General features: G+C 43.1%; 1 protein-coding gene across 2 annotated transcripts in view; it reads left to right on the top strand.

Annotated features, from left to right (window-relative positions):
• Window positions 1-24,115, top strand: part of ALDH1A3 (aldehyde dehydrogenase 1 family member A3) — a 32,764-nt gene that overhangs the window by 8,010 nt on the left and 639 nt on the right. The window contains exons 3-12 of one of the 2 annotated variants that reach the window (XM_030498226.1): window positions 1,061-1,201; window positions 3,403-3,532; window positions 5,139-5,200; window positions 7,934-8,062; window positions 10,431-10,544; window positions 13,573-13,675; window positions 14,323-14,507; window positions 19,025-19,189; window positions 21,352-21,509; window positions 22,697-22,771. In XM_030498226.1, coding sequence (XP_030354086.1) covers window positions 1,061-1,201; window positions 3,403-3,532; window positions 5,139-5,200; window positions 7,934-8,062; window positions 10,431-10,544; window positions 13,573-13,675; window positions 14,323-14,507; window positions 19,025-19,189; window positions 21,352-21,509; window positions 22,697-22,771 — 1,262 coding nt within the window. The remainder of the gene's footprint in view (window positions 1-1,060; window positions 1,202-3,402; window positions 3,533-5,138; window positions 5,201-7,933; window positions 8,063-10,430; window positions 10,545-13,572; window positions 13,676-14,322; window positions 14,508-19,024; window positions 19,190-21,351; window positions 21,510-22,696; window positions 22,772-24,115) is intronic. The other variant, XM_030498227.1, reaches the window with a different exon arrangement.

The raw sequence follows: 24,115 nt of genomic DNA, 5'->3' as shown, positions 1-24,115 counted from the left end.
TTCTCTTGGTTGAGCACCACACACTTCCCCATGAGGGGAGAATAGCCAGACCCTGTTGGATCAGTGCAGAGGCTTACTTCATAATTATATCCAAAAGAGACTTGAGATAAGACATAAATGAGAGCAACTGGAGAAGTGCTATGAGGAATGATAAAAGCCTGCAACCCTCCCTCCTTTCCCACCCCCTTGAGCCACATATTGTGGTGAGGTGCAAGTTCTCCATCAGCAAAGTGGGGTGAGGGCTGTGCCAGACATTACATAGAGCAGGACTCTGTCCAAAGCCAGGGTGAGGTATGCCTTATGTATGCTTGGGGTTGTGGATGTTGATGGCAGCATTCCCATTGATTTCACTGGGTCAGAACGTTGCCCTTGGCTTCACTTTTAATCAGTGTATGTAGGGAGAAGGGAGGAGTCCAGGGCATGCTGTGGCCGGAGCAAATGCATGAAGCTTCTCTGGGGATGGCAGGGGAAGGGAGAGTGGCACTAAGTATTTGTAGGTTAAATGCCTTTGTCGGAGCATTGAACAATAACACCGTTCCCATCTGGCAGAAATGTTCTGGAAGTGTGATCTAGGATCTAAGGGAACTTTAGTGTGTTAGCTGTTGCTGGCATGAGTTCCAGTGGGATGGAATGATGGGACATGGTTTAGTGGTGGATTTGGCAGTGCTGGGTTAATGGTTGGACTTGATGCTCTTAAAAGTCTTTTCCAACTTAAATGATTCTATGATCTTGTTTCTCCATCCTTTCTCAGTGTCACTTATATCCTGTGTCAGCAGAAATATGAATTTGGATTAGTTGATAAACAAACCAGTTGCATTAAATTCCCTTTGAAAGACCCTATTGGTACTTTGACCTCAAGGTTGTTTATGAGCCCAGGCCAAGCCCAAAATATATTGCAGGCTTGTGTTCAAATCCAGGAGTAAGACAGAAGTGGTTTTGTCAGACAACTTGGTATTAGCCACCACATCATCAGCTAGGAAGCAGCCTGGTGGGGTTTCTCTGCCATTGTTCAGCTTCTTCCTTGTAACCTAAGGTTTTCTTGTGTGTGTGGCTGCTCTAGCCTGATGTGGATAATGCAGTGGAAGCAGCAAAGGCAGCATTCCAGAGGGGTTCTCCATGGAGACAGATGGATGCCCTAAGCAGAGGACGACTCCTGCACAAGCTGGCTGATCTTCTTGAGCGGGACAGAGTCATCCTGGCAGTAAGTACTGTGAGCAGTGATAAACCAGCAACAGTTGGCTTCAACTCAGCTCCAGCCCTCTGATATTGCTGCATCCATATCTACCTAGTGTTTTTCTTTTCTCTCCCTTCATGAAGGGCAGAAGAGTCCATGCAGGAGACATGGCTTACCTTCCTCTTTCTGTAGGATGACTTTAGGGCTTTTGGAAGAAGGCTGCTAGTTTGTCTATATAGTTGACTTCTCTAAAACTTCAGCTAGTTATGGAAGTGATTACAGATATTAAATTTTCAAAGCAATAAACATATTCTTTTTCAGTTTAAGTCGTCAATGTTCATAGCTGTCTCCCAGCTCTTATCTTAAAAACAAACCAACCCAAATAGAACAACCAACAAACAAACCCAAATGAAACAAAAAACCCCAAACCACCACAAATGAGCTGATCTTTCTTTATGACAAAAGTACAAGGCCAGTTTGGCTCCTGTGCAAATTGCTTCCCCTAAAATGGGGGGCTGGAAAGAGACTCTTGCTGGATGTCATCCAAAGTTTAAAATATGTGTGGAACTGTTTCTTTCCCTACTAAATGTACTGGCTCAGGAAAATAGCATTATAGCCCTGAAGCTGTTTTAATTTGGACCTGCACTGAAGAACTGTGGCTAATGATTCCCCATCCCGTCCTGAAGGAGTCCTTCTGGTGCAGAACAAAGGGAGCAGGACCTGAGCTAAAATGCACTGCAGTTGGTATAAACATTTAGACTCTATGGGCCTTGTACATCTTTCTGTATAGCACCCACAGATCCTAACATCTCTCAGCTTAGAGCTGCTGTCTGTCTATACGTATTATCATGGACCTGAGCACTGACTAGTTCAGTGCTGTACTTTGGGTCTGCTTATCTTCAGGGGAATGGCATTTGTGACATTCAGTGCTGTTAGATCTGTATGTGCCTGAGCCAATGTCCCACTGAGGTCAGTAGGACTTAATATACATGGGATGCTCTTAGGAATCTGTACTTGCGTGACTGTTCTGAGCTGTGTCTCTTTTCCCAACACAATGTCTCTTAACCACATGAAAGCTTTCAGTTTCAGCAGGATAAAACCAAAGCATCCAGGTCTGAAGGCAGTTCTGGCCAGCAAATAAAAGGGGAGGAAAAAAAGTGTGTGTGAATATGCCCTGTTCATTTTCTGCTCTCTTTTTGATGTGACTCCAGAGGACCCTCCTTTTTCCATAACCAGGACACTCATTTCAAGCTCTCTGCTGTCCTTCTGATCTGGGAGGGCTTGTTTGGCATTGTTGTTTTTACTGCAGAAAACCAGCCCTAGCTGCCTTGGCTGCATGCTAAGTAATGACTTATAAAAATCAGTCAGTTTAGCAGACATCCAGAGTGGATAACAATCCTGGTCATTCCAAGGGGAATGTCTGTTTGGACCCTAATATCTGTGGAAGATGACAGGGTATGACTTCATATGTAAACAAAGATGTTTCAATCTACCAAGGGATAGTACTTCCTTTATGGATGTGCTGGACATTTGCACCAATATCCCGATTTAATGACCTGAGTAGAGAACAAAGCATTCACTGAGCTAATGTCCAGAACAGTGAGAAGGACACAGGCCTGGACTGGACTTCAGTTAGAGCTGCCCAGCATCAGTGCAGCTTTAGTGAAGTGACTCCTGCCTTGCCTTAGTCTCATCACTGATCCTGATCCCAAAGGTTACTTTACCAGAACTCTGTTAAAAAAAAAATGTGTTTTCTATCATCCTGTGGATAAAAGAGGCTTTTCAGAGGTTGGGTTTAGGGCTATCAAGGAGAAAAAATAGATTTTCAGATAAAAGGAAAGTGGATCTGACTGATTTCAGTGACACCATCTGGAATCCAGAACATCTGCATTGGAGAGTCAGTTACAGTGAAGTCATGACACATCATTGCTGACCAGTGCCCCAGATCACAGCCCTGGATCCCATCCACAGCCACCTTCTGGGGGCTTCTGGATGATGTTCAGTGGTTGCAATGAGAGCACAAGGCAACTCATGCATGCAGCAGGGTTATTTGGTCTAGTCTCCCTTCTACCTTGCTTGTATTAACAAGTTCATTCCTTAAATCTAAGGGGAAGGAAAGAAACCCCATGTCTGCAGCACAAGGCAAAATAAAATTGAGGAATTCCTCTAAAACTGCTCTTTATTTTAAGAAAACCCACTTTAACGTTGATGCAATTTGTTTGTTTCAGACCCTGGAAACAATGGACACAGGAAAACCTTTTCTGCAGGCTTATTTCATTGACCTGGAAGGTTGTATAAAAACACTCCGATACTACGCTGGATGGGCTGATAAAATCCAGGGCAGAACTATCCCAGTGGGTAAGTTCCTTCAGACCCAGTTTCAGAGCTGGAATGGGATCAGGCTCGAGGAGTGGGAGGGAGATGCATGGAAAGGTCTGCTTCTGAAAAATAGCCCACATTTCCTTCTGTCTCAGGATGCATTTTAAGTAGATGTGTTTCAAGATTTAAACTAATGGAAGAACAATGGAATGCCTGGATAGATCTGTGGAAAATAATGGATGGGCTCTTTTCTTGCCTTTTTAACAGAGAAACGTTTTTGGTTTTAAATTCAGGCTAATTCTTAAAGAAAAAAAGCCACACATTATAGGGGGGTTTATTTGTTGGGTATCACTGACATGAATTAAGATGCTGGGGATTGTAAGGGTGGAGGTTTCTAGGGAGAATTGAATGAAATCAGCAGAGCTTGTGCTGTCCTAGATGGCATAGGGACGTGGTAGAGCGTTGATGTGGAATTCACCAGTGTCTCCCACCTCACTGATGTTCCCGCATCCCTGACAGTGCTGACTCACAGATGTTTACAGAGAGCATATAGTGCTTTATCTTAAATTTTATTAAAGAGAAGGTCTGAGATGTTGCCTCCTCTCAGGAGCCAAAGCCTGAGCTCTTGGAGTTTTTTGACACTTCAGACTTTTCCCAGAATGTTTCCTAGGCTGCAGAGCTGGAGCAGTCCCACTGCACTGCTGTGGCAGGGACAGAGAGAACACTGTTCTGAGTTCAACTACGGTTTTGGGGAGAAGTTAAGACAAAGGATGCCCATGTATTTTCTAAATCAGCCTGTTTTGTCCCTGCATGTGGGTGATCACTGAGGCTGGATGAAGGACAGGCACTGCAGACAAAAATTAGTCACCAGAGGAAGGGCTCTGAAGGGCTGGACTAGTTCAGTCTGTGCAGGCAGCAAAGGGAGCAATGCCAGTCATATAAACTGAGATCTGTCACCCTCATTCAGAGCGATGTGAAGCTTTGCTTGCCTGGACACTGCTTGTTTGTCCTGATTTGAGATCACTTCCAAAAACTGTAGTTAGAAATGTTCATGTTTTCTGTCAGATCTTCCCAATGAAAGTAGGTTTTCAGCAAGAGTGAATTTATAAGGAAAATGTCCTCCCTGTTTTTCCTTTGAAAGAAGAATAGCAGTATTTTAAGATGAATGGTATTACGTTAGTCCAGAGTTTCATCTCTTTGTGATTTCTTACCAGAAGTGCAATTCCTATTACACTGAGTATGATTCCTATACAAAATGGGTTTAAAACTCTCCCCCTCAGGGAGACAAGTGCTTTGCTTCTTCCAGTGGGGAACAATCTCAATTAAATTTGTGCTGGCTTTTCAGTGTGGGAGTTATCCTCCCCTTAGCCTCAATGCAGGGAGTCTGCAGAAAGAATTGCCTCTGGTTTTAAAGGCTCCACTGTGACCATGAGCAGTGTTTGGCTTTTGAGCTAACACAAGACCTGTTCTCAGAGATCTTCATCCACCTGGGGTGTCCCAGAGGCATGAGTTAAGATAAACAGATATAGGGTTCCTTGTCTAATATGGTTTTAGTTCTGTCCCCAGCCTGTTAGTGTGCAGTTGTATTACACTCTTGCTGTAGCAGCAAGGATTTTGACTTGTCTTTCATTCTTCTGTCTTGCAGATGACAATTTTGTCTGTTTCACCAGGCACGAACCGATGGGTGTCTGTGGAGCTATAACTCCAGTAAGTAGCAGTGATGGTGCCCTGTATCTCTCTTAGAACTGGAAGAATTACACATGCACTCCTCATCTTATACTGCAGCCATTTGCTTCCTCGTTAAGTACAGCTGTTCTGCAGGGAACTCCCATCTCAGTTGCCTAATGTAGTTTCTTGGTTTACCCCCATGCCAATTGCTCTTGGCAACACAAAGTCCTCTGCAATGGAAGGGTGGGTCTCCTAATCAGATGCTCTGCTCCTCTCTAAGGCTGACACCAGTCACCAGAGACCAGTCAGAGCTCTCTTGACTTGCACTGCTGGGACAACCATCTTGTCACGTGTGATGGCTTTATGCTGCCTAGTGCAGATGCATAGTTTTACATCATACCCATTATTAATAATGCCTGGCTGTTCTCTGAGCTTTCTGTGATTAAATCTCACTGAATAGTTTTCTTTTCCTTGAGGTCTCATTCTCTGCTTGAGGGGGCAGTGCGGCTAGTTCTTGAAATGCCTCCAGTTTTAGTGTGTATCACTTGCTCTGTTTTAACAGATAGCCAGGAAGACTTTACAGCTACACAGGAGATATAGTTTGCTCCTGCCTGGTTGTAAAATGCTTTGAATGTGGTATCCTACAGGTCATGAGGCAGATGGTGGCGTGTCAAGATTCTCTGTTTGGATACTTGGATCAATAAAAATCCATTGAATATTTTGACATTTGGGATAAGGTTATAGGAGAGACTGAAAGAAACGCATGTGGGGTGTTGGATTTGCCAGACGCTGGGAATACCAGGTCTGGACCAGTTCCCAAACATATCTGGGGAAATTTTGCTTTTTCCTCCAGCAGAACTGAGTTTGTATCCTCGTGTTAAGATGGTACAGTCTATTTAGCAACAACAGGGTGAGGCAAAGTGGGAGGCGGTTGGTACTAGCTGTCAGTTGTTTGGCTTGATGACTTCTGCATGGCTTTTTTGGCTGACCAAGCAATGTGACTGCTCGTGAGCTACTAGAATTTATGACTTCAGATCAAACCATCAGGTTTCTTACATAGATCACAAATAAAAAGGTATCTCCCTGTCACACTCAGCCACCTTTGGCACTCAGCAATGCTTTGGAAACTATCCCTTTAAAAGCCTACATGTAGGGGGCTTTGGAAGGCCACTATAAGGGGACATAATAGGACTTCTAATATTTCAGGTTGACCCTCCATCAACCATAAATACAATAGAAAGCACAGAACCAAATTTGACTCAAGTTCAACACTGTGTTTGTAAAAAGGATGATTGGGGTCAACAAAACCACATCTGTCTTCAGTTTACTTAGAACAAATCCCCTTCAATTCTTTCTCCAGTTTGATCTCTAACGCCAGCAGTCTGTGGGTTTGTATATTCCTACTTGATTTAAAGAGATTCTGTCACTCCTCAGCATATGTCTCCCTCCACCAATTACCAGTCCTCCCTTTTTTCCTGTGGCTTGACTATATTGAACCAACGTTCTTAGCAAGGGAAGTTCTTAGAAAGCGCAGCTTATGACTGAACTTTATCCCAAGGTGGTGTCATGAGGCAGCCCTGGGGTCCTTCACTGTTACTTTCACCAGCCATTCTGCAACTGAAAGCTCCTAATGGAGTTATATCATGCTCTGAAAGTGTAGAAAAGTAGTGTAGGTGCGGATGGCTCAAGCTGCTAAGTCAGGCCTTCAAGAAGGCTTAGGAGAAAAAGACAAATGGGCAAATCATGGGATGTGGCCATTGGAGACCATTGAAACAAGAAGTCTGGGAAAGAGGGAGAGGCAAGTTGAAGAATAGCACATTAGATTAAATTCTGCTTTGTCTCAGAGCTGCTGGGTTAGAACAGAGCTCATCTCTTAAAAGCTACACTGCTAATTTATTTGTAAGTGTGAATTTGTAGATTCCTAACATATTTGGCTTCTTTGTTGAAAGCTGAAGGCCCTTGGCTTGAGTGTTGAGAAGAAGTCCCCTTACTGTTGGCCTGCTTCCATCATCCCTAAAGCAGCATTAATTATTTTTAATGAAGAAATCCTTTCTGCTGCCAAATGACCTTTCTGAGATTTAGTGTGAGCTAGATTTTCCACTTCTTGCTTAGGCTCCAAGGTCTACAAATACACATGACCATGAAAGAGATTAGCACAGAGGAAACTCATGTGGACTGGTTCCTAATTCCTAATAAGAAATCTAATTGGAAAGGAGCAATTTACAATTCGAAGGGAGTATAAGACCTCCCCTGGATTTCCATGACTGAACAACCCACTGCAGTTTCCTAGCTATAAACCTGGAATTGAATGATATCGTATAACTCTGAACTACTCAGCCAATACCTAGCACAGAAAAATGAGGTTTTTTCGATGAGCAGTTGCACCCTGTAATTCCCCATCTAAGGACACTGTGCAGAAGTGATGCATCAGGACACTGCTTCCAACAATAATTCCTGTGAACAGCCAAAATCCTATACAAAGTGTGCTCAAACTCCTGTAAAGAATGAGGTCACATCATGCAGAGCTTTGTCCAACTTACAGGATTAGCTTGAGGGCTGCCAGCAATATTTGGGCTCTCTAGGGGAAATCAAGGAAGTTATACTCCGTACTCCAAGCAAACACAGATTTGTAAGCAGCCACTTCTCTTTGTGGCTGTTCTCCCAGTTGCTTCTTTCTCCCTGTGCTGTGTGAAGGTGGGGAAAATGCTGTGTGGATGTGGGTAGGTGACTGTGCCAGGCTGAGCTGAGCTGACCAGCCTTGTGTTCTTGCAGTGGAACTTCCCATTGCTAATGCTGGTTTGGAAGATGGCACCGGCGCTGTGCTGTGGAAACACTTTGGTTATTAAGCCAGCTGAACAAGCTCCTCTCACATCGCTGTACATTGGCTCGCTGGTCAAGGAGGTAAGGAAATCTGAGCATCCTGTCTAAGTACTGTTCTTTTAAGGTCGTAAGCAAGGCTGTATTTTGAATTGAAACTGTACAATTTTAGGTTTTAAAGATGTTAAAGCCTAACAGAGGAAAGGGAGAACAACCCGTGTCTTCAGTCTGTTCTTACAAAGGCCGTCATGGCTGGCAGTGGCTGGGAGAGCAAAGATCACAGAACCTGTAGGTTTTTATCCTTTCTCAGGAAGCTGCAGAGAGAAAAACTGGTGCTTTTATTCCTCTGCTGTGTCTTCCCCTCTCCCAAATGAGGGAAAGAATACAGCTCAGTTTTCTTAGACAACGAGACAAAAAGAGTGTGTTTTGACAGCAGTGTTGTTGTGTTTATACCATTTGTAAGTGGGATAATTCAACCAAGACAGAGTGCCATGGGAAACAATTCTTCATCATTTCTGCAGTTCATAGAACAAGTTATCTATGTCTGGCCTGTAAAGCCAACTCCATACTGACACAAAGGGAAGATCAGAGGTTGGGATTCCAAAATGTTGGTAGGATGTCAGGTGCCCTTAGACCTATTAATCATACTGAGGTGGTGGTAGTACTTCCAGCACTGGTCAGTACATCAGCTTCCTACATCTACATATGTAACTAATTGTGAGGAAAAACTATAAGGGTTGTAGATACACTTTTGCCTCTCACCTGGAAAAGTTTGTTAGGCTCAGTCAAATGATAATGAGGATTTTGTCTGCTCTTGGCTTAGCCCGGGAGTAGATAGAAGGATATGTTAATAACTGACACTTGGGGCTCTTCTGCCAGGAAAGGCAGTGCAAAAATACTACCAGTTAAGCATCTCCTACAGTTAAATGACTTAAGAAGATTACACAAGACGAGGGAGCATAGAGCGCAGTTGCCATGATTTGTAGTTAGCCCTGTCATGCCACTGCTTTTTTCACTCTGACATACAGCTCCCCATACACAAGCGTAGCATCCCCCCCAAAAAAACCCAATTCCATTCTGATTAAATCAATTTTTTCAGCTGAAATTCTAAGCTGCCTGTTCCTCACAGTTGCCCCTCAAGGCAGAAGTGTAATTAGAGCAGAGTAATTTTATTTGAAGATGCTCCTTTCTCCACCCCAAATTAGCCAAATTCTTTGCAGCTTTTCAGAAGAATAAGTTAATTTATATATCTATGTATATTTTCCTCTTTAAAAGGATGCAGAAGATGTTAACACAAAAGCAAAGTTATGCGTTAGGTTCAAGGAAATAATTTTGGGCCAACCAAAATATTTTGCCTTTCTTTTTTGCTGAAGAAAACAGAAAAAACTTTTTGGCTCAGGGCGACCTGAACCAGTTTTTTTACTTCCTTGTGGCTTTGCTGCTGACTCCAGACACCATTACTTGCACAGTTTGACATGCAGTGCTTGCTTGAAAACTCATTAGCTAAGATGCAAACTCTCTTCAACTCACTTTTGTCACTGTTGCATCCACAGAAGAAATCTGACTGCCCTGCAAATTTCTGAAAAGAAAAAGTAGGAAAAAAAAAGAAGCTAACATGAGCAATTACTTCAATTTTTTAAGTATTTGGAAGGAGCAATTGCATTTATTGAGATTTTATGTTAAAAAGCCACAATAAATGAAGTGACTATTTAATACCCTGCAATTCCGTTGTTAGAAATTGCAGGGAAAACAACCTTGCACAATCAGTAGTAGGGGAGGGCTGATCTAGACAAGCATAATCCTTGAAACTCTTTTTTCAGGAAGTAAAACCAGACCAGTAAGTCCCACACTTCTCCTCGCATTAGAATTTTACCTAGAGTTTTGCCATTTGTCTCTTTTGGCAAAATTACTAGCTGGCTAATCTAGGTTGTAAATGTGGTGGAAACTGGTATACGTCTGTTACCATCTGCTTTTGTATTCCTGTTTTATTAGCCCCATCATCTAGTGAGGTTTTACTGAGTTCTTAATCCCTCTGGCCCCTGAAGAACCACAAATGTCAACCTTTGTTCAAAACAAACTTTCATTCAGTTATCCCTTGGCTCCAGCTGCACAGCAGTAGCTGGGGGCCAAGTTTGGCCAGAAGATTTCACTCTCTTTTGAAACTGGGACTTCTCCAAGAATTCTTACTGAAACTTGGCATTTCCTAAGCATGGCTGTTAGTTCTACCCACGTCTACTCCAGCTGGTAGCACGCAGCCATGTTACTGGAAAGTCTGGAAAACAGGGATGTATCTGGTATGGACTCCTTGTCTGCAACTTGCAATTCTTAATTACAAGGAGCATAGTACAACTAATTCAGGCTTCCTGAGAACTGAACTGCACTCTCAGGAGCGCAGATGAGCTCCACAGTGCTCATAATCTCTCTACAGAGCCGTATTTAACCTCTGTTTTAGGTGGGTTTCCCTCCAGGTGTGGTGAACATAGTGCCAGGCTACGGCCCCACAGCTGGAGCTGCCATTTCTACCCATCACAGCATTGATAAAATTGCTTTTACTGGATCAACAAAGGTAGGTAATGGACTTCTCATAAAGCACCTGCTGTTCCTTTTGGCATTCTCTTCTAAAACTGTCAGCCATATAAGACTGGACCAGTGAAATGTCAGTGATTCCTCTATAGCCAACACCATTTTCCACCACATTCCATGTGACAGGATTTCTCAGAAGTGTTTGGGATTCGTCTAATTCAGGTCCTTGTGTTTGTGATAATCCCACATCTCTGTAAACTGGTTTTGCCAAACCACCACATTTCTGTAAGAACTGTAAGTAAAAGATGCTCTGACATAAGGTAAGAGTCTACAGGGGAGGCTGGCAGTGTCTTAGCATCATGCCATTGACCTGCTGGAGCTTCTGGGCAAGTTTCCCTGCCAGTCCTGCCCTGCAAGCATGTGCAGATGGAAAACATGTCAGTCAGAGCCCTGAACAATTCTTCCTCAGCTTCAGTTACCTCTGAGGAACTAGGACTTAAATAAAAACATGGCTCTGTGCCCGAGGCTTCCTCTGCTGACGTGGATGGGATTAACATTTGAGCTGCTTTTGAGACCTGTACAGTAAAACACCTTCTATTCGTTTTCTTCCTGTAAATAGCTACAGCTGCTTTGCTTGTGAGAGGGGTGGAGGTGAGACCTCTGTATTGTCAGACACCTAGAGCTGTGCTCTTCTGTACTTGCATGGGGGAAAGGACCACATAGCTTGGCCCAGTCCATGGAACTGAGCACAGCTCTGACATGCAAACAGAAAATCCTCAAACAAAAGCTTGCTTAGAAATGTGAACGTTTTCCCAACTCACTGCTCTAAATTTTCTTTGCAATATATACTTACCCCCTGAAGAGAGGTTCTGTCCAAAGAATGGAAATGCTGACACCAGTGGGTGCAGTTGAGGCAAATACAGTCTCTTTTATTTCTTTGAGTAACATTATTCTTGGTGAGAAGTTACGAATTCATCCATTCTTATGTCTATTCTCACAATTGCAGAGTGTAATCTAAATGTATAATGATGACAAATTACCTTGAATGGTACTCTTGATCGGTAAAAGTAACTGAACACCCAAAAGCTGCTGCGTTTAACAACAGTACCATCTAGTGGCTTTGAATATATGCTAACTGCTTCACTTATGCCATAGGAGAAGGTGTGTTAAGCCTCTGTTTCTCTAGAGGGATCAAGGAAACAAACATGAACACAGTAAAAGTTCACAATAAGCTTTTACTGTCTTGGTAGTTGCTCTAATCTAGGAGTTTACCCAGTTACATGCTCTCTCCAAATCCTAGATCAGAAACTTTTAGCCCAGATGAGACGCTGGCTGTGTGAAAACAATAAAGCTTATAGACTCATCCAGCCCACATGGATCTGTTTGGGTTTTTAATGAAAAAGGAGTATCCAGTGGATTAGGAGGAGGAGGAAAATCTCAGCTGCTGGAGCCTGTAGGCAAAAGCTCTTACAGACGCTGTGCTTGTCTTCCTAATCTATGGGTGTGCAGGAAACACCGAGGGAGACAGATTCCTTGCTAATGCGTGTGTAATTTAGAAGTGTTTTCTTCCCCCTCCACCCATCTGTGAGTTCAGCTGCATCTCTGCTGTATTTGCAGCACAACGCTACTGTTTCTGAGCCAGGAAGTGAAGCTAATTCAAAATATATTTTGACTTAGTTCTTAAGCCCCAGCTTGGGCTCAGGGCCAGCCTGGAAACACTTTGCTTAAACTCCATGAGAAGTTTCCCATCTAGATTTCTTTCTTTCCCTTAGTATATTAACTTACTCCTCTTCAGCCAGCTAGCTCGTAGGAATGCCTCTGGTGAAGCTATGTGTATCTGCAGCATGATGCATCACTTCTGCTCTCTCTAGGACTAGGCTGCGGAGTGCCTAAAGATGATCTGTACTGGTAGGTTCAGGAGCCTTGCTGGAGTTACAAAGGCAAACCATCAGAAATGCAGACCTATAACTGCCAGAAGCTGCCCCATGCTTTCCTTGCTCACAGCTCCACTCCAGGGTAATTTTAGGCAAAAATAAAGTGAAGATTGGCACATGCAAAAGTAAAATAGAAGAAAATCAGTTACAAAATGAGGACATTCAAATATAAGGTCCTTGAAAAAAATAACCTGCCTTAACAACTGAAGCTCCCAATTAGTTTTAACTAACACTGTTTTGAACAAAATTAGGTTACTAAATGATTCTGATGCTTGATTTATGCTCTTGTGAGGAATTCCACTTTTTAAAATGGAAAGAGAAATTGCTGGTTTGGTGTCACCAGTATAAAAAAAGAACTAGCACAGACAGTCAGAATGTGGGGAAAACATTTGGTAGGAAACAATTTTTCTGTGGGGGAAAAAAATCCCTTTAGTTTGACATTACTTTGATTAAATCCTGGCAGCAGAGTAAATCCTGCCCTTCAGGAGAGGGCAGACAGATAAATGCCACCAGATGGTCAGAGCAGGTTCCTGGGTAGAAGGTGACACAGCAGAGTTCGACCAAGTTTGTCTGTTGACATCCTCAGGTATTGCCTTGGAAGGAACAAGTTTCTCTGTGTGAAACAGCTCAGCCTAAACTATCAGAAGTAGTTTTCTCCTAAATGTCAAGATCTCTACATGGCTTTCTGGTATGGGAGTGGTAACAGGAACAGTGAGTTCTTACCGTTACCTTGGCAAAATCTACTCTAAGAAGTTGAATTCCCAGTTTTTAAAAGTAAAAGTCATAAACCTTGGAGCCCTCCTGGTTGCCAGTGTTGCTCACTAGCTTGCACTGGGTGGGAAGTGCCTTGTTCTGCAGCTCTGAGTAGCAGATAACTTCAGGACACAGTTCCTGTAGCTCTCGACATAGCCCACCGCTTTCAGATCTGCCTAAACCAAACATTAATTCTGGGGCTGGTTTTGACCCAACACATTACAGCAGTAAGAAACTCCAACCATTTAAGAGCGCCATCCCTGACTTCTGCCTGCTTCAGCCACCCACCAGGCTCTTCTGTCCCTGTTAGTATCACACTTGACACACAGAGTTAAGACTTTCAGGGGAAACAGCTCATGTCCTCTTTGTGTCTCAATGCTACAGGTTGGGAAACTGATCAAGGAAGCTGCTTCTAAAAGCAACCTCAAAAGGGTGACATTAGAGCTTGGAGGGAAAAACCCCTGCATTGTGTGTGCAGATGCAGACCGTGAGTATTAGCTGCTGTCTTTATTTGCTGTAAGAGACTATGAGCGTAGTGCTTTTTGTGTGTCTCTGCTGTCCTGCATCCACCCCAAAGACTGGAGGAAACCTCTGTCCAAGGCAAGATGCAGTTCTTTACTGGAGATCTTGCCCAGCACTGGGACCATTCCTATGGCAGATGAGCAGACCATTATACTACTGCCTGAAAGCCAGAGGTATTTGTGCCATCTGCTAACTGAGCATTGCAAAGACCAATGGTCCAAGCTGGCTCTAAAACAGAAGGGAACGCTGCTTTCTAAACAATCACAACTGAAACTACTTTTCAGGGACCAATGCACAGTATCTAGGAATCCACATCTGAATTCCCGCAGCAGGTTAAAACTGGTTACTGCCCTCAATGAGTCCTTGTGGAAGAGAATATCAGGAGCTATGGCAAACTAGACCTTGAGTCAAAAGGCAGGAAGGGGGCTGGAATAAGCGATCTGATTTGGGGGCAGCATGAGGCCTTGTGGGTGCCTTCAATGGGTGTGGATCATTGTCAGCATTGTTTTAAGGAGGCTTTCAAAAAAGAAAGGCAAAAAACCAACCCTGGAAACACTGGGAGGCTGGAACTGTGCATGTGGTAACACTTTTCCCTCCTGGGCTTTGTTGCAGTGGACTTGGCAGTGGAATGTGCCCATCAAGGCGTGTTCTTCAACCAAGGGCAGTGCTGCACGGCTGCCTCACGAGTGTTTGTGGAGGAGCAGATCTACCCCGAGTTTGTCAAGCGCAGCGTGGAGTATGCCAAGAAGCGACTCGTTGGAGACCCCTTTGATGCCAGAACTGAACAGGGGCCCCAGGTAACCGTGTGCTTGAGAGCAGTTGTTGTTTGGGCTTTGGTTGTGTTTTAGTTTCATTTTCCTTATGTAAATATTATCCTTATGAATATGGTCCCAGCAGAAGTGCCGAGGGGTGAGTAATGTATCATGGCTTTATTTTTCTCAGTATTTTAAATATCAATTAATCACAACTGTTGAAATGTTATGTTGTAATTTTTTTAAACACAAATGTATTTAATTCACATCTTATCCAGCTTTATGGAAGGGGCTGACTCCCTGGTACATTAATACAAAGCATATTGGAACAAGAAGCAATGCACAGAAGAGTGCAGCTGCAGAAATGGCCATTCAGCTACTTGGCTGTGTTGGTGATGACAAGTAGTTAGAGCCCAGGGACTCCTGAGTCCCCACTTTCCCTCTCTTCCTCTGCTCCTTTTCTGATCCTTTGGAGAATTTTCAGCTGAATTAGGAGGAAGAACCATGCCAAGCTGCTGTCATGACCAGCCTTGTCAATGCTTCCAGAGCCTTCCTTGCTTTTTTTCCTTCTGAAGCAATCTGAGCTGTGCTGGAGAGCTCTGGAGGAAGATGATCCTTGGGTCAGATCTTCTAACAGTGCCACTGGTTGCTACTAAAAATAAAGGGGAAATCCCAGAAATCTGTAGCTTAGGCCTCCTGTTCTTAGTACTGCACTGTGAGTTTTAATTCCTTGATGCTATACAGGATCCCTCAGAGGAGGAGTGGCTGTGAGGACATCTGCCTCCCCTTATCTGGATCTAGACCCATTTACACATGATTCATGCATAGCAAAACCTCATTGCGTGTCCTCATGCATGTGGAATAAGACAATGTACATCCCCTGTTCATGCTGGGGCTACACCTATTCTTTAACTTGCCTAGAAAGAGGTTTCAAACTCCTCTGCAGTTTTAGGACAACAATCCTGTGCTGGAACTTGCTTCAGCAGAGAAGAGCTGACCGTCCAACTGTTTCAAGGTCTGCTCTTACCTTCTTTCTCTTAAGGGAGACTCTTTGCATACAGAGCTATAATTAAGGGTAATAAGTTGGAATAGCAGTGTCTGGTCAGATTTTAAATATGGCCCATGTGTCCTCTTTCCTTGTTCTGGCTTACCTGTTCCACTTGTACCTAGGAGAGGGGGCACACACACACCTGAACTTCTGTGCATGCAGCTGTCAAGCCCAAGATGGGAAGGTGTTAAGAGAGTGGGAGGAAACTGTTAACCCCAAAGCTTTCATGTGGCTGACAGTGCAACATAACAATCGCTTACTCTGCACCTATGGTTGCTTGCTGTCTGGAGCCTATGCTGTAAGGTGCAACACACAGAAATTCAAGCAGAAGAGAGAAATGATGCAGTGTCACAAGGGCTTAAAATGCCTCTGAAAGTAGCAAAGATTCACACCTGCCCACAGGTTACTGTTCACATGTGAAGCTTCCAGAGCAAATTTTTCCTCTGTTCCTGAAGTAACCTGTTCTGCTGTGAGGGTTTTTTTTATCTTGAACTGATGGATAACAGAAGGCTCACCAGGAAGAATATTCTGTTATCTTCTTCTCCTTCATCTCTCCCTGTCAGGCCTCAGTTGCTTCAGATCCAGGTCATTGCTTTCATTCTTCTGTGTGGGTCAGGGTGAGCATACACAATAGCATGACAAAAATGGCCACATGCTGCTGTGTAGACCCCATTCTGGGATGATCACTGGCTTAGAAGCCAACAGTGGGAAGGAGTTGGAACCAGCTTTAGGCTGACAGTAGTTGTAGCCCATGATCTTTTTGGTCCTACATCAGCTCCAAATGATCATAGCGAGACAACAGGACCTGCAATTACAGAGAGTTCAGAAAGTGTTTTACACTTTTTACAGCCTCTGCAGTTCCACAAGAACTTAGAAACGTGGTCCTGTGTGCAGCTGTTTGTTCCTATATTGCTCTGCACTTACACACTAGATTAGGGAACTGGCTGATTCAGGTCTAATCCAGCCTTTCTGGAAGTGAGCAGGAAAGGTTTTACTCAGGTCAGTTCCCTGATGTGGATTACTGTGCACTGGCATGGATGCTCATGCCATGGGTATGGGAAAAAGACTGTGTCAGCTGTAGGATTGGGTTATGCTGATATAAGCTGCACTGCTCTGATCAAAATTAGGTCAAATTTAAACAGTATTAAATTTAAACAGAAACGAGGCATGCTTCTGATGAGCCTTCTCCAAAACTCACATGGGTCTGACTGTGCTGGCTGGCTGCCATTCAAAGGACACCACAAGAAACCTGAGGGGTGATCAGGACTGTTTGAGTGCCAACCTCAAATGCAGACCAAGGGGTTTTTGACTTTGGATTCCTGTGAGCTGTATCACAGGAAGTAATAAAGTAATTCTGCACAGATGGCAAAGTGGTTAACCAGGGCATTATACGACTGTGAGCAGCAGACTGCGTTAGATGACACTAACATCCTGGTGGACTAGAACAGGGATCAGATTAGAACAAGACTGCACTAGTTTTGTTATTGTAGAACCCCAAATGCTGGGATTTGTGGACTACAAGACCTGGAATAAAACAAGCACCAAGGCTGCCTCATGGCAGTTGCTAGCCAGTACTTATCCAGCCCCAAACCTATTGTTTGAATTTTAAGATGGGGAATATTTTCCTTAGCCTGTAGATGTTTGTGTAGTTTAGGATTAAAGCATGAAAGTAAAGTATGTAAGTCAGTGCCCACCAGATTGTTGTGTGGTTGTTCTGTAGGATTACAAATGCTAGGCTTGGAAAAGGAAAAACTTGCCCCTTGAAGTCCTGACTTAAATGAAGCAAGATATGAAGATTTGGGGGTTCTCAGAGTTTCACCATTGCAGTGATCCTTAGAACCCTTCTTCTCTTTTGAATCAGTTGAACAAATAGCAGAATTTGCTTTACCAGATCATGTGTTTTTAATAGAAGTCAATATTCGAACCATAAATAATAGTGGAGTAGGGGACAGAATTTAAACAAGCCTTGCAAGCTCTAGTTACAATGACAAACAGTTCCACCCTTGCATGTCATTTTTACAAATGTTTTCTTTCCCCAGTGTCTTTTCATCTAACTATAGTTTGCCTCGCAACAAGTTACAGCTGTATAAATATCCTTGTTTTGTTTTCTGTGATGTGAAGTGGATGGACTGGATTGCTCTGGATCACAGACATGCCAGGATGGAAAGCACTTGCAGATATTTCAAACTATTTACATTTGGCAACTAAGCAACCAGACAATATGTGTGACATCTGCCAAACTTACCATGTGACGCCCTGAGTCCCACATGAGGGCACACATTTCCTCGTGCAGTAGCATGCATCAAGTGTTTTCTTGGGTAGCATCTTAACACGAGTGAATATGAGCACTTAGTACAAGCTGTCCGCAGCACATGTGATACACACATCTGTGTGGCAGGAGATGTGCTGCTCTCTATTTTCACTGTGTACCAGAAGTACCCCAAGGACACCCTCCTGAAGCTTTGATATTTGTCTAAAAGCATGACAACTCGGATTGCGTGTGGCCAGGATTAACTAAAGGCAGGATATAGTCTGTAATCTGAAGGAGTCGAGTGTGGAACACTCCATGTAAACAGTCCCAACTGGCAACTGGCCCTGCTGAAATAAAACCAGATGCTTAGGGAGGGGTATTGAACCAGTACAAGCATCTGGAGATACCTGGCATTCAAAATAACCTCCCAGGCTGCCGGGGCACCTTGGAGTCTTTTATTTGTCTATGAACTTGTGAAGGGTTTTGTTAGTTTTAGTTCAAGATAACTCTTACCATCTGCAGCGTGCTGTGATGAGAGGTTTCATCTCTTAATTATGCATCATGCAAATAGCATGTTTGTTTGAAGCCTGACGGTAGCTGCATGATTTTAAGAGTATGGCTTCAGAGCAGTAGCTGTTCTAAAGTCACCCCACTAATAGGCTTATCTTTGAGGCTGGTCATACAGTGTGTGTGTGGAAAGAGTTGGAGGCAGAGCTTGTTGGGCTTTTCCAGCTGGGGACAGATAGCTGTGGGTGAAGCTGTACATTACAGCAAAGTCAGCTTAATAGTTTATATACCTCCCTCCCTGCACAGTTTCTGTTGCTGGTCAGATCCCTTGCTGAGCTGGCTGAGGTTGCTAGCCCAGCAAAACTCATCTCAGGCTGCGCTCATGATGCTACTGAGCTAAATCAGTACATGGAGAAGGTCAGTAAGTTCCAGAGGGGGAGCGAGGAGAGCCATGGGAGTGCATATCCAAGATGTGGAGGAAGGGAAAATGGGGAGACCTCCTCCATGTGGCAGTAAACTATTGCATCAGATTGAACTATCACATGTAAATTCTGTTTTCTGTGGCTCAGGGCTACGCTCATGTCCTGTCTTTCAGCCTGCTTATTGCCTGACTGTCATATCATAGAATGATGTATGAACTCACCCAATTCATCAGTGCCCTGAAATGTGCCCCAGGCCACATACCATGACTCCGGTCTCTGGAACAGTGATAATAAAGGCACCATTGTCTGTTTCTTTCCCTTCTGTGTCTGACAGATTGACCAAAACCAGTTTGATAAAATCCTGGAGCTGATAGAAAGTGGGAAGAAAGAAGGGGCTAAGCTGGAGTGTGGGGGTCTTGCCATTGAAGACAGAGGCCTGTTTATAAAACCCACTGTGTTTTCAGAGGTCACTGACAACATGCGTATCGCCAAAGAAGAGGTACAGTACAAGTCACCTAAACCTTTATATTTAAATATAAAGGCATTTAAATGGGAAAGAAAAGAGGTATGGTTGTAGTTTGAAGTGAAAACCTGAGCGGAGAATAGAAGTTTCACTTATTTCAGTGTCGTAACAACTCTTAATGATGAAATCCATTCTACTAATGAAATATCTGTAAGGTAAGCTTCAATTTGGAGTGTATGTGCACAGAGGGGGGAATTGTGGGAGAAGAAGGGGGAGAGCAGAACAGGCAAAAGCCCTGTCAAAATGTTTTAGCTGCATTTTTTGTGCAATTAATAGGTGTCTGTTTGCAGCCCTTTTTAATGCCTTGCACCTTTCCCTCATTCTGTTTGGTTTTTCGAATGGGAAGTAACCCTGTGAGTGTATGTAGAGGACCTTAATAACCCAGATAAAAATATAGTACATAACACTACCCTAAAGCTTTTGGTCTCATTTCAGCAGAACTTGATATGATGCAAAATACAAGCACACGCCTTACGTAGATAAACACTGCTTCTGAATAAGAAATAGTGGTGATGGAGGGGTTTCTGTCTGAACTCTTGATTTTAAATATAAATGAATAAAAATAACTGAAGGCATGGCAGGCTGGAGCAATCTATGTCTTCTTTGCCCTGAAGTTTGAAGGTTTTTTGAAGACAGTTAAGCTCTCCCACTCTACGCAGATGTGTTCTCACGCACCTCCTACTGCGTGGACTTGAAATTGCTCAGCTGTGGTACATGCTGATTTACAAAGAGAGAGGACAGTATAATGTGTGTTCTTGCTGCACTACTTTGTAAAAAAGGAGTTGCTTTATTGCAGAAAGGTGCAATAAAGCTGGTGAGGAGGGAAGGAATGGCCCTGCTATATTGCCACTGAAGAACTTTTCTCAAGTAGCCTCAACATCTGAAATGATCCCTGATTCTGTTCTCATGGTGAAATCCCTGGGATTGACCATTTTTTCCTTTATGAAAACATGGTTGAAGCCAGCAAAGTGCAACTCTTAATACTCTGGCTTTCATTATTCATATGCAGAAAAATTGAACAAGCTGTATGTGATTAGATCCTGTGATATTCCTTTGAAATAGAAGTTAATCTACTTTTCATCATGTTCCCCAATGGAAACTAAGTAATTGCCAAAGTCTAACTGGCAGTTGTATACTATAGTTTAGCCTAGTCCTTTTTATGGGGCTACTTACTGTTCACTCCTGGCAAAATGTTTAGATGTCTCAGATCTGCCACAGCATCTCTGAGGAACCTGGGAAAGATATCAGACAGTCTGGGCATGAGTTACAGTCTAAAAATAGAGGGAATGAGAGCTGAAAATCCCATGACAGGCCTTTTTTTAATGAACTGACTCCAAATCCCAAGTCATGATTCATGAAGTTTATCCAGTTTCATTCATTCTCAGTTTTGTGGCAAATGCATGTTCATCTTTTGCCTAGAGTCAAGTTAAGTACCTGGATCTCCCAAAATGAAGACATTTAGAAACACGTGTATGAGCCTAAAGGCCAGGCAAACTGCTCAGCCTGGCCCTCAGCGTGGCACAAGTGAGACTGTATCTCACCCTAGCTCAGGGTTTATTATACTGCAAGACCATGCAGGCCAGAAAAGGGCCTCACCTTTGATATCATACTGGATGAGAGACTCCATCCAGAAGTTGGGAAGCATTGTGTGTGCTTGCTGCCTTTATACTGGCAGCTTGGGAAGCCAAGTTTGTGGTCAAACACATGCATGGTAAATGCACTGCATGCAAATAAACTGCATACAATGACAAAATCAGAGTTCAAACCAAGGAAGAAAACTTGCAGTCCTTGAAATATATGAATTACTACTTGAATGCACTCAACTTCTGAGTTCAAAAAGAGAGTCATAAAAGGGGTAAGGATGAATCATTTGAAACTCGTCCAGATCTAACTCTGCTTATTCTGATTGTTACACATGATCCATTAGTTGTTGGATCTTAGGATGTATTAACTATTAACTACAGCGTATCACTGTACTTCCTTTGAAGTCAGCTTAATGACCAGGTTTTAAAGACTTTATCAGTGACTTCTAGAAGACCAGGATATAACACTTTAAATACAGTATCCAAACAAAGCACCTAATTCTGATTACTTCAAAATTGCCATGATTAGCAAAGGCTTTCCTCTACTGTGTGCAGATTTTCGGGCCAGTTCAGCCAATTATGAAGTTCAAGAGTATAGAAGAGGTCATAAGAAGAGCCAACAGTACCGAGTATGGACTCACTGCTGCAGTGTTCACAAAGAACCTGGACAGAGCGTTAACGCTAGCTTCGGCATTGCAGTCAGGAACAGTCTGGTAAGCACTGTGGGACCAGAGTGTGGGCTTGGATTTGCTTACTGGAAGGGGGGAGGGATGTATGATTTGGAATCATGTGTATGTGGCAGAGGTAAGATGTATTAGTCTGCTTAATTCCTGATACTCTGCGTAGAAGCAACATCCCTTCATCAAAATAAGGTGGTAAAGACCAGACAGTGAGGCAAGAAATGGAGTGTTTTTTCGTTCAATTGATGTAGTTTCAGTTCTTCGACTGGAAAACTCTAAAAGTATAAGGGTTGTAGTGAGTTCCACCAGACATGATGCCTTTCCTGTGTGTAGAGAAAAGCAATTCTCACTGTCTTTAGGTAGCACGAGTCTTAGATGCACAAATCATTATGGACGGTAGATGGCATCACTCCACTGTCAGAAAGATTAGCTATTTTTGCTTACACAATTACTTATTTTATATTAGAAGCATTTTAAAGAAGGAATCCTGATTTTTTTCCCCACTTAAGATAGGAATTTGATCTGAGATCTGATTTGATGCCTACAGAGGACTGACTTCAAGACTTGGCACCAGAAGAATCTGCCTCTGAGTAACATTTAAATGAAAATGGGATGTTGGGCTTTGAAGGATATGTGCTGTGCATACATGAAGGTGCAGTCCTATAGCACCAAGCCATACCTGTCTCTCTTCAGTCATTTGAGCTTACTGAGATGCTGAGGAAATATCTGCCTTAGCTTTTGCTACCTAATATCTACAGAGAAGTGCCTGGCACTCCCATTTTACTGCAACACAATTGTCTAATGCAGTCCAACCTTTTTCTATACCTGGAAGTGGATGGTGGGGCTGCTTGTGAGTGTTTATAGACAGCTTTCTGGGTAAACATGTTCAGTCCAGAATGTGCTTCATTAAATTAGGGAATAGGTTGTACTCTTTATTTTAAGCTCAGCTCTGAACACAGCATAAATTCCAGCTCAAGCATGAATGTCTTAGCCATTAGAGACTATGAAGTGAGATGTAGGTCAGAGTGAGCACCAATTAAAATGTTTTCTCTTTCTGTCACAAAATAAGATTTTATTGCTAAAATCTGATTTCAAAGTGATGAACTGTATAAAGAGAAAACTGTCAGATTTCAGCCTTTTTGTGGTGGTGGTGGTGTCATCATCATCTTGTTTCTCCTTGGAATTGAATTGTGGTTTTACAATTGATGTTTTTATTGTAGGATCAACTGTTACAACGCGCTCTATGCACAGGCTCCTTTTGGTGGCTTTAAAATGTCAGGCAATGGCAGAGAACTGTGAGTTTTGCTCAATATTCTGTTTATATGTGGAAGGTGAATGCAATAACTGTGAAAACGTTGTTGAATTTGCTTTTAAACTATTAGGCTTGCAGTACGCTGCAGAGGGAGGTGGTAAGCCAGTACAGTGTGGATGTAATGCACAGATGTGAGAACCCGAGTGGTGCCTTTTAGAGTACCTTCACCTGCTTTATAAGCTTTTAATTACTCCAGATCAGTCAATTCCACTTGCAAGCATTTTCCCTTACTAGGTAAACTTTTAGATCAAGAGAGAAGTGTGGTACCTTGGCTGGGGACACTGGTATCCACCCCAAACCTCTTCCATCTTTATATGGTGGTATGTGGGCCTCCCGTGATGGCCGTATCATAGTTGGACCTCTTCCCACCTCTGACTTTCTCATGTTGGAGCTAGAACAACAAGGAATGATCTCCAAAATCATTCCACCTCCCACCTCCCAAGCTTGCAACTAAGTTACAGAAGGACCCCCTGTCCTTGTTCCTCAGCCTGTTGCAGCAGGGCTACCAGACATTCCAGCTCACTAACGCAGAAATTCTTAAACCAAGGTCACCCTCTAAGTTAGACGTAGAACTGACAAACTGACTTACATCTTAATTTTCTTCTTGTGTAGAAGAGAGGCAGGTTTTATTACACCATTCAGTAGACTCTTCAGAGGATTCTGATGCCAGATTTATTTCCAGGAACCATTTCCAGTAGCTGTTCTGGTGCATCTGCTGCTCTGAGACATCCAGATGCCTCACTCACTAAACACAGCAAATGAATGAATCCTCAAATGGGACGTATATATTGAGACCTTATGGTTTACTTTGCCCGACTGCACGGCTAATTAAAGGCTGTCAGGGGTTTATCCCTTGGGCAATGCATGGGAATAAAGCCAGTTTCCACCAACCAAGACGATGCAGTGGTGGGGTCTGTCATCCATATACATTTCTGGAGCAACTGCACCCTCTTGATTACATGGTATCTTGTAGGCAGAAGTTACTTTCAGTGAAAAGTTAACTTTAATTACTGTCTAAGCACTGATAAATATGTTTATGTAGATGTTTCTTCTATGGGTTCTCACAATAGTACTCTGTTTTCACTAGAGAGAGGGTCACAAGGTGTCATCTTGAGGGTTACTGTTACCAGTAGCACTCCACGTTTCTTTTACAACAGGGGGTAGTTGTGGGTACTTAGGCGCATGTGCTTCATGATTATGAGCAGTAGTGGGCCAAACTGATAGCTGGTGTAAGTTAGTTTAGATCTGGTTTAAATGGCCTGATGGCATTTACAGCAGCTGTCAATCAGAGGCTAAAATGCACTTATGTATAAATCTCTTATCTTAG

Source organism: Strigops habroptila, chromosome 9 (genome assembly GCF_004027225.2).
Source record: "Strigops habroptila isolate Jane chromosome 9, bStrHab1.2.pri, whole genome shotgun sequence".
NCBI lineage: Eukaryota > Metazoa > Chordata > Aves > Psittaciformes > Psittacidae > Strigops > Strigops habroptila.
This window is presented reverse-complemented; position numbering and strand designations above follow the sequence as displayed.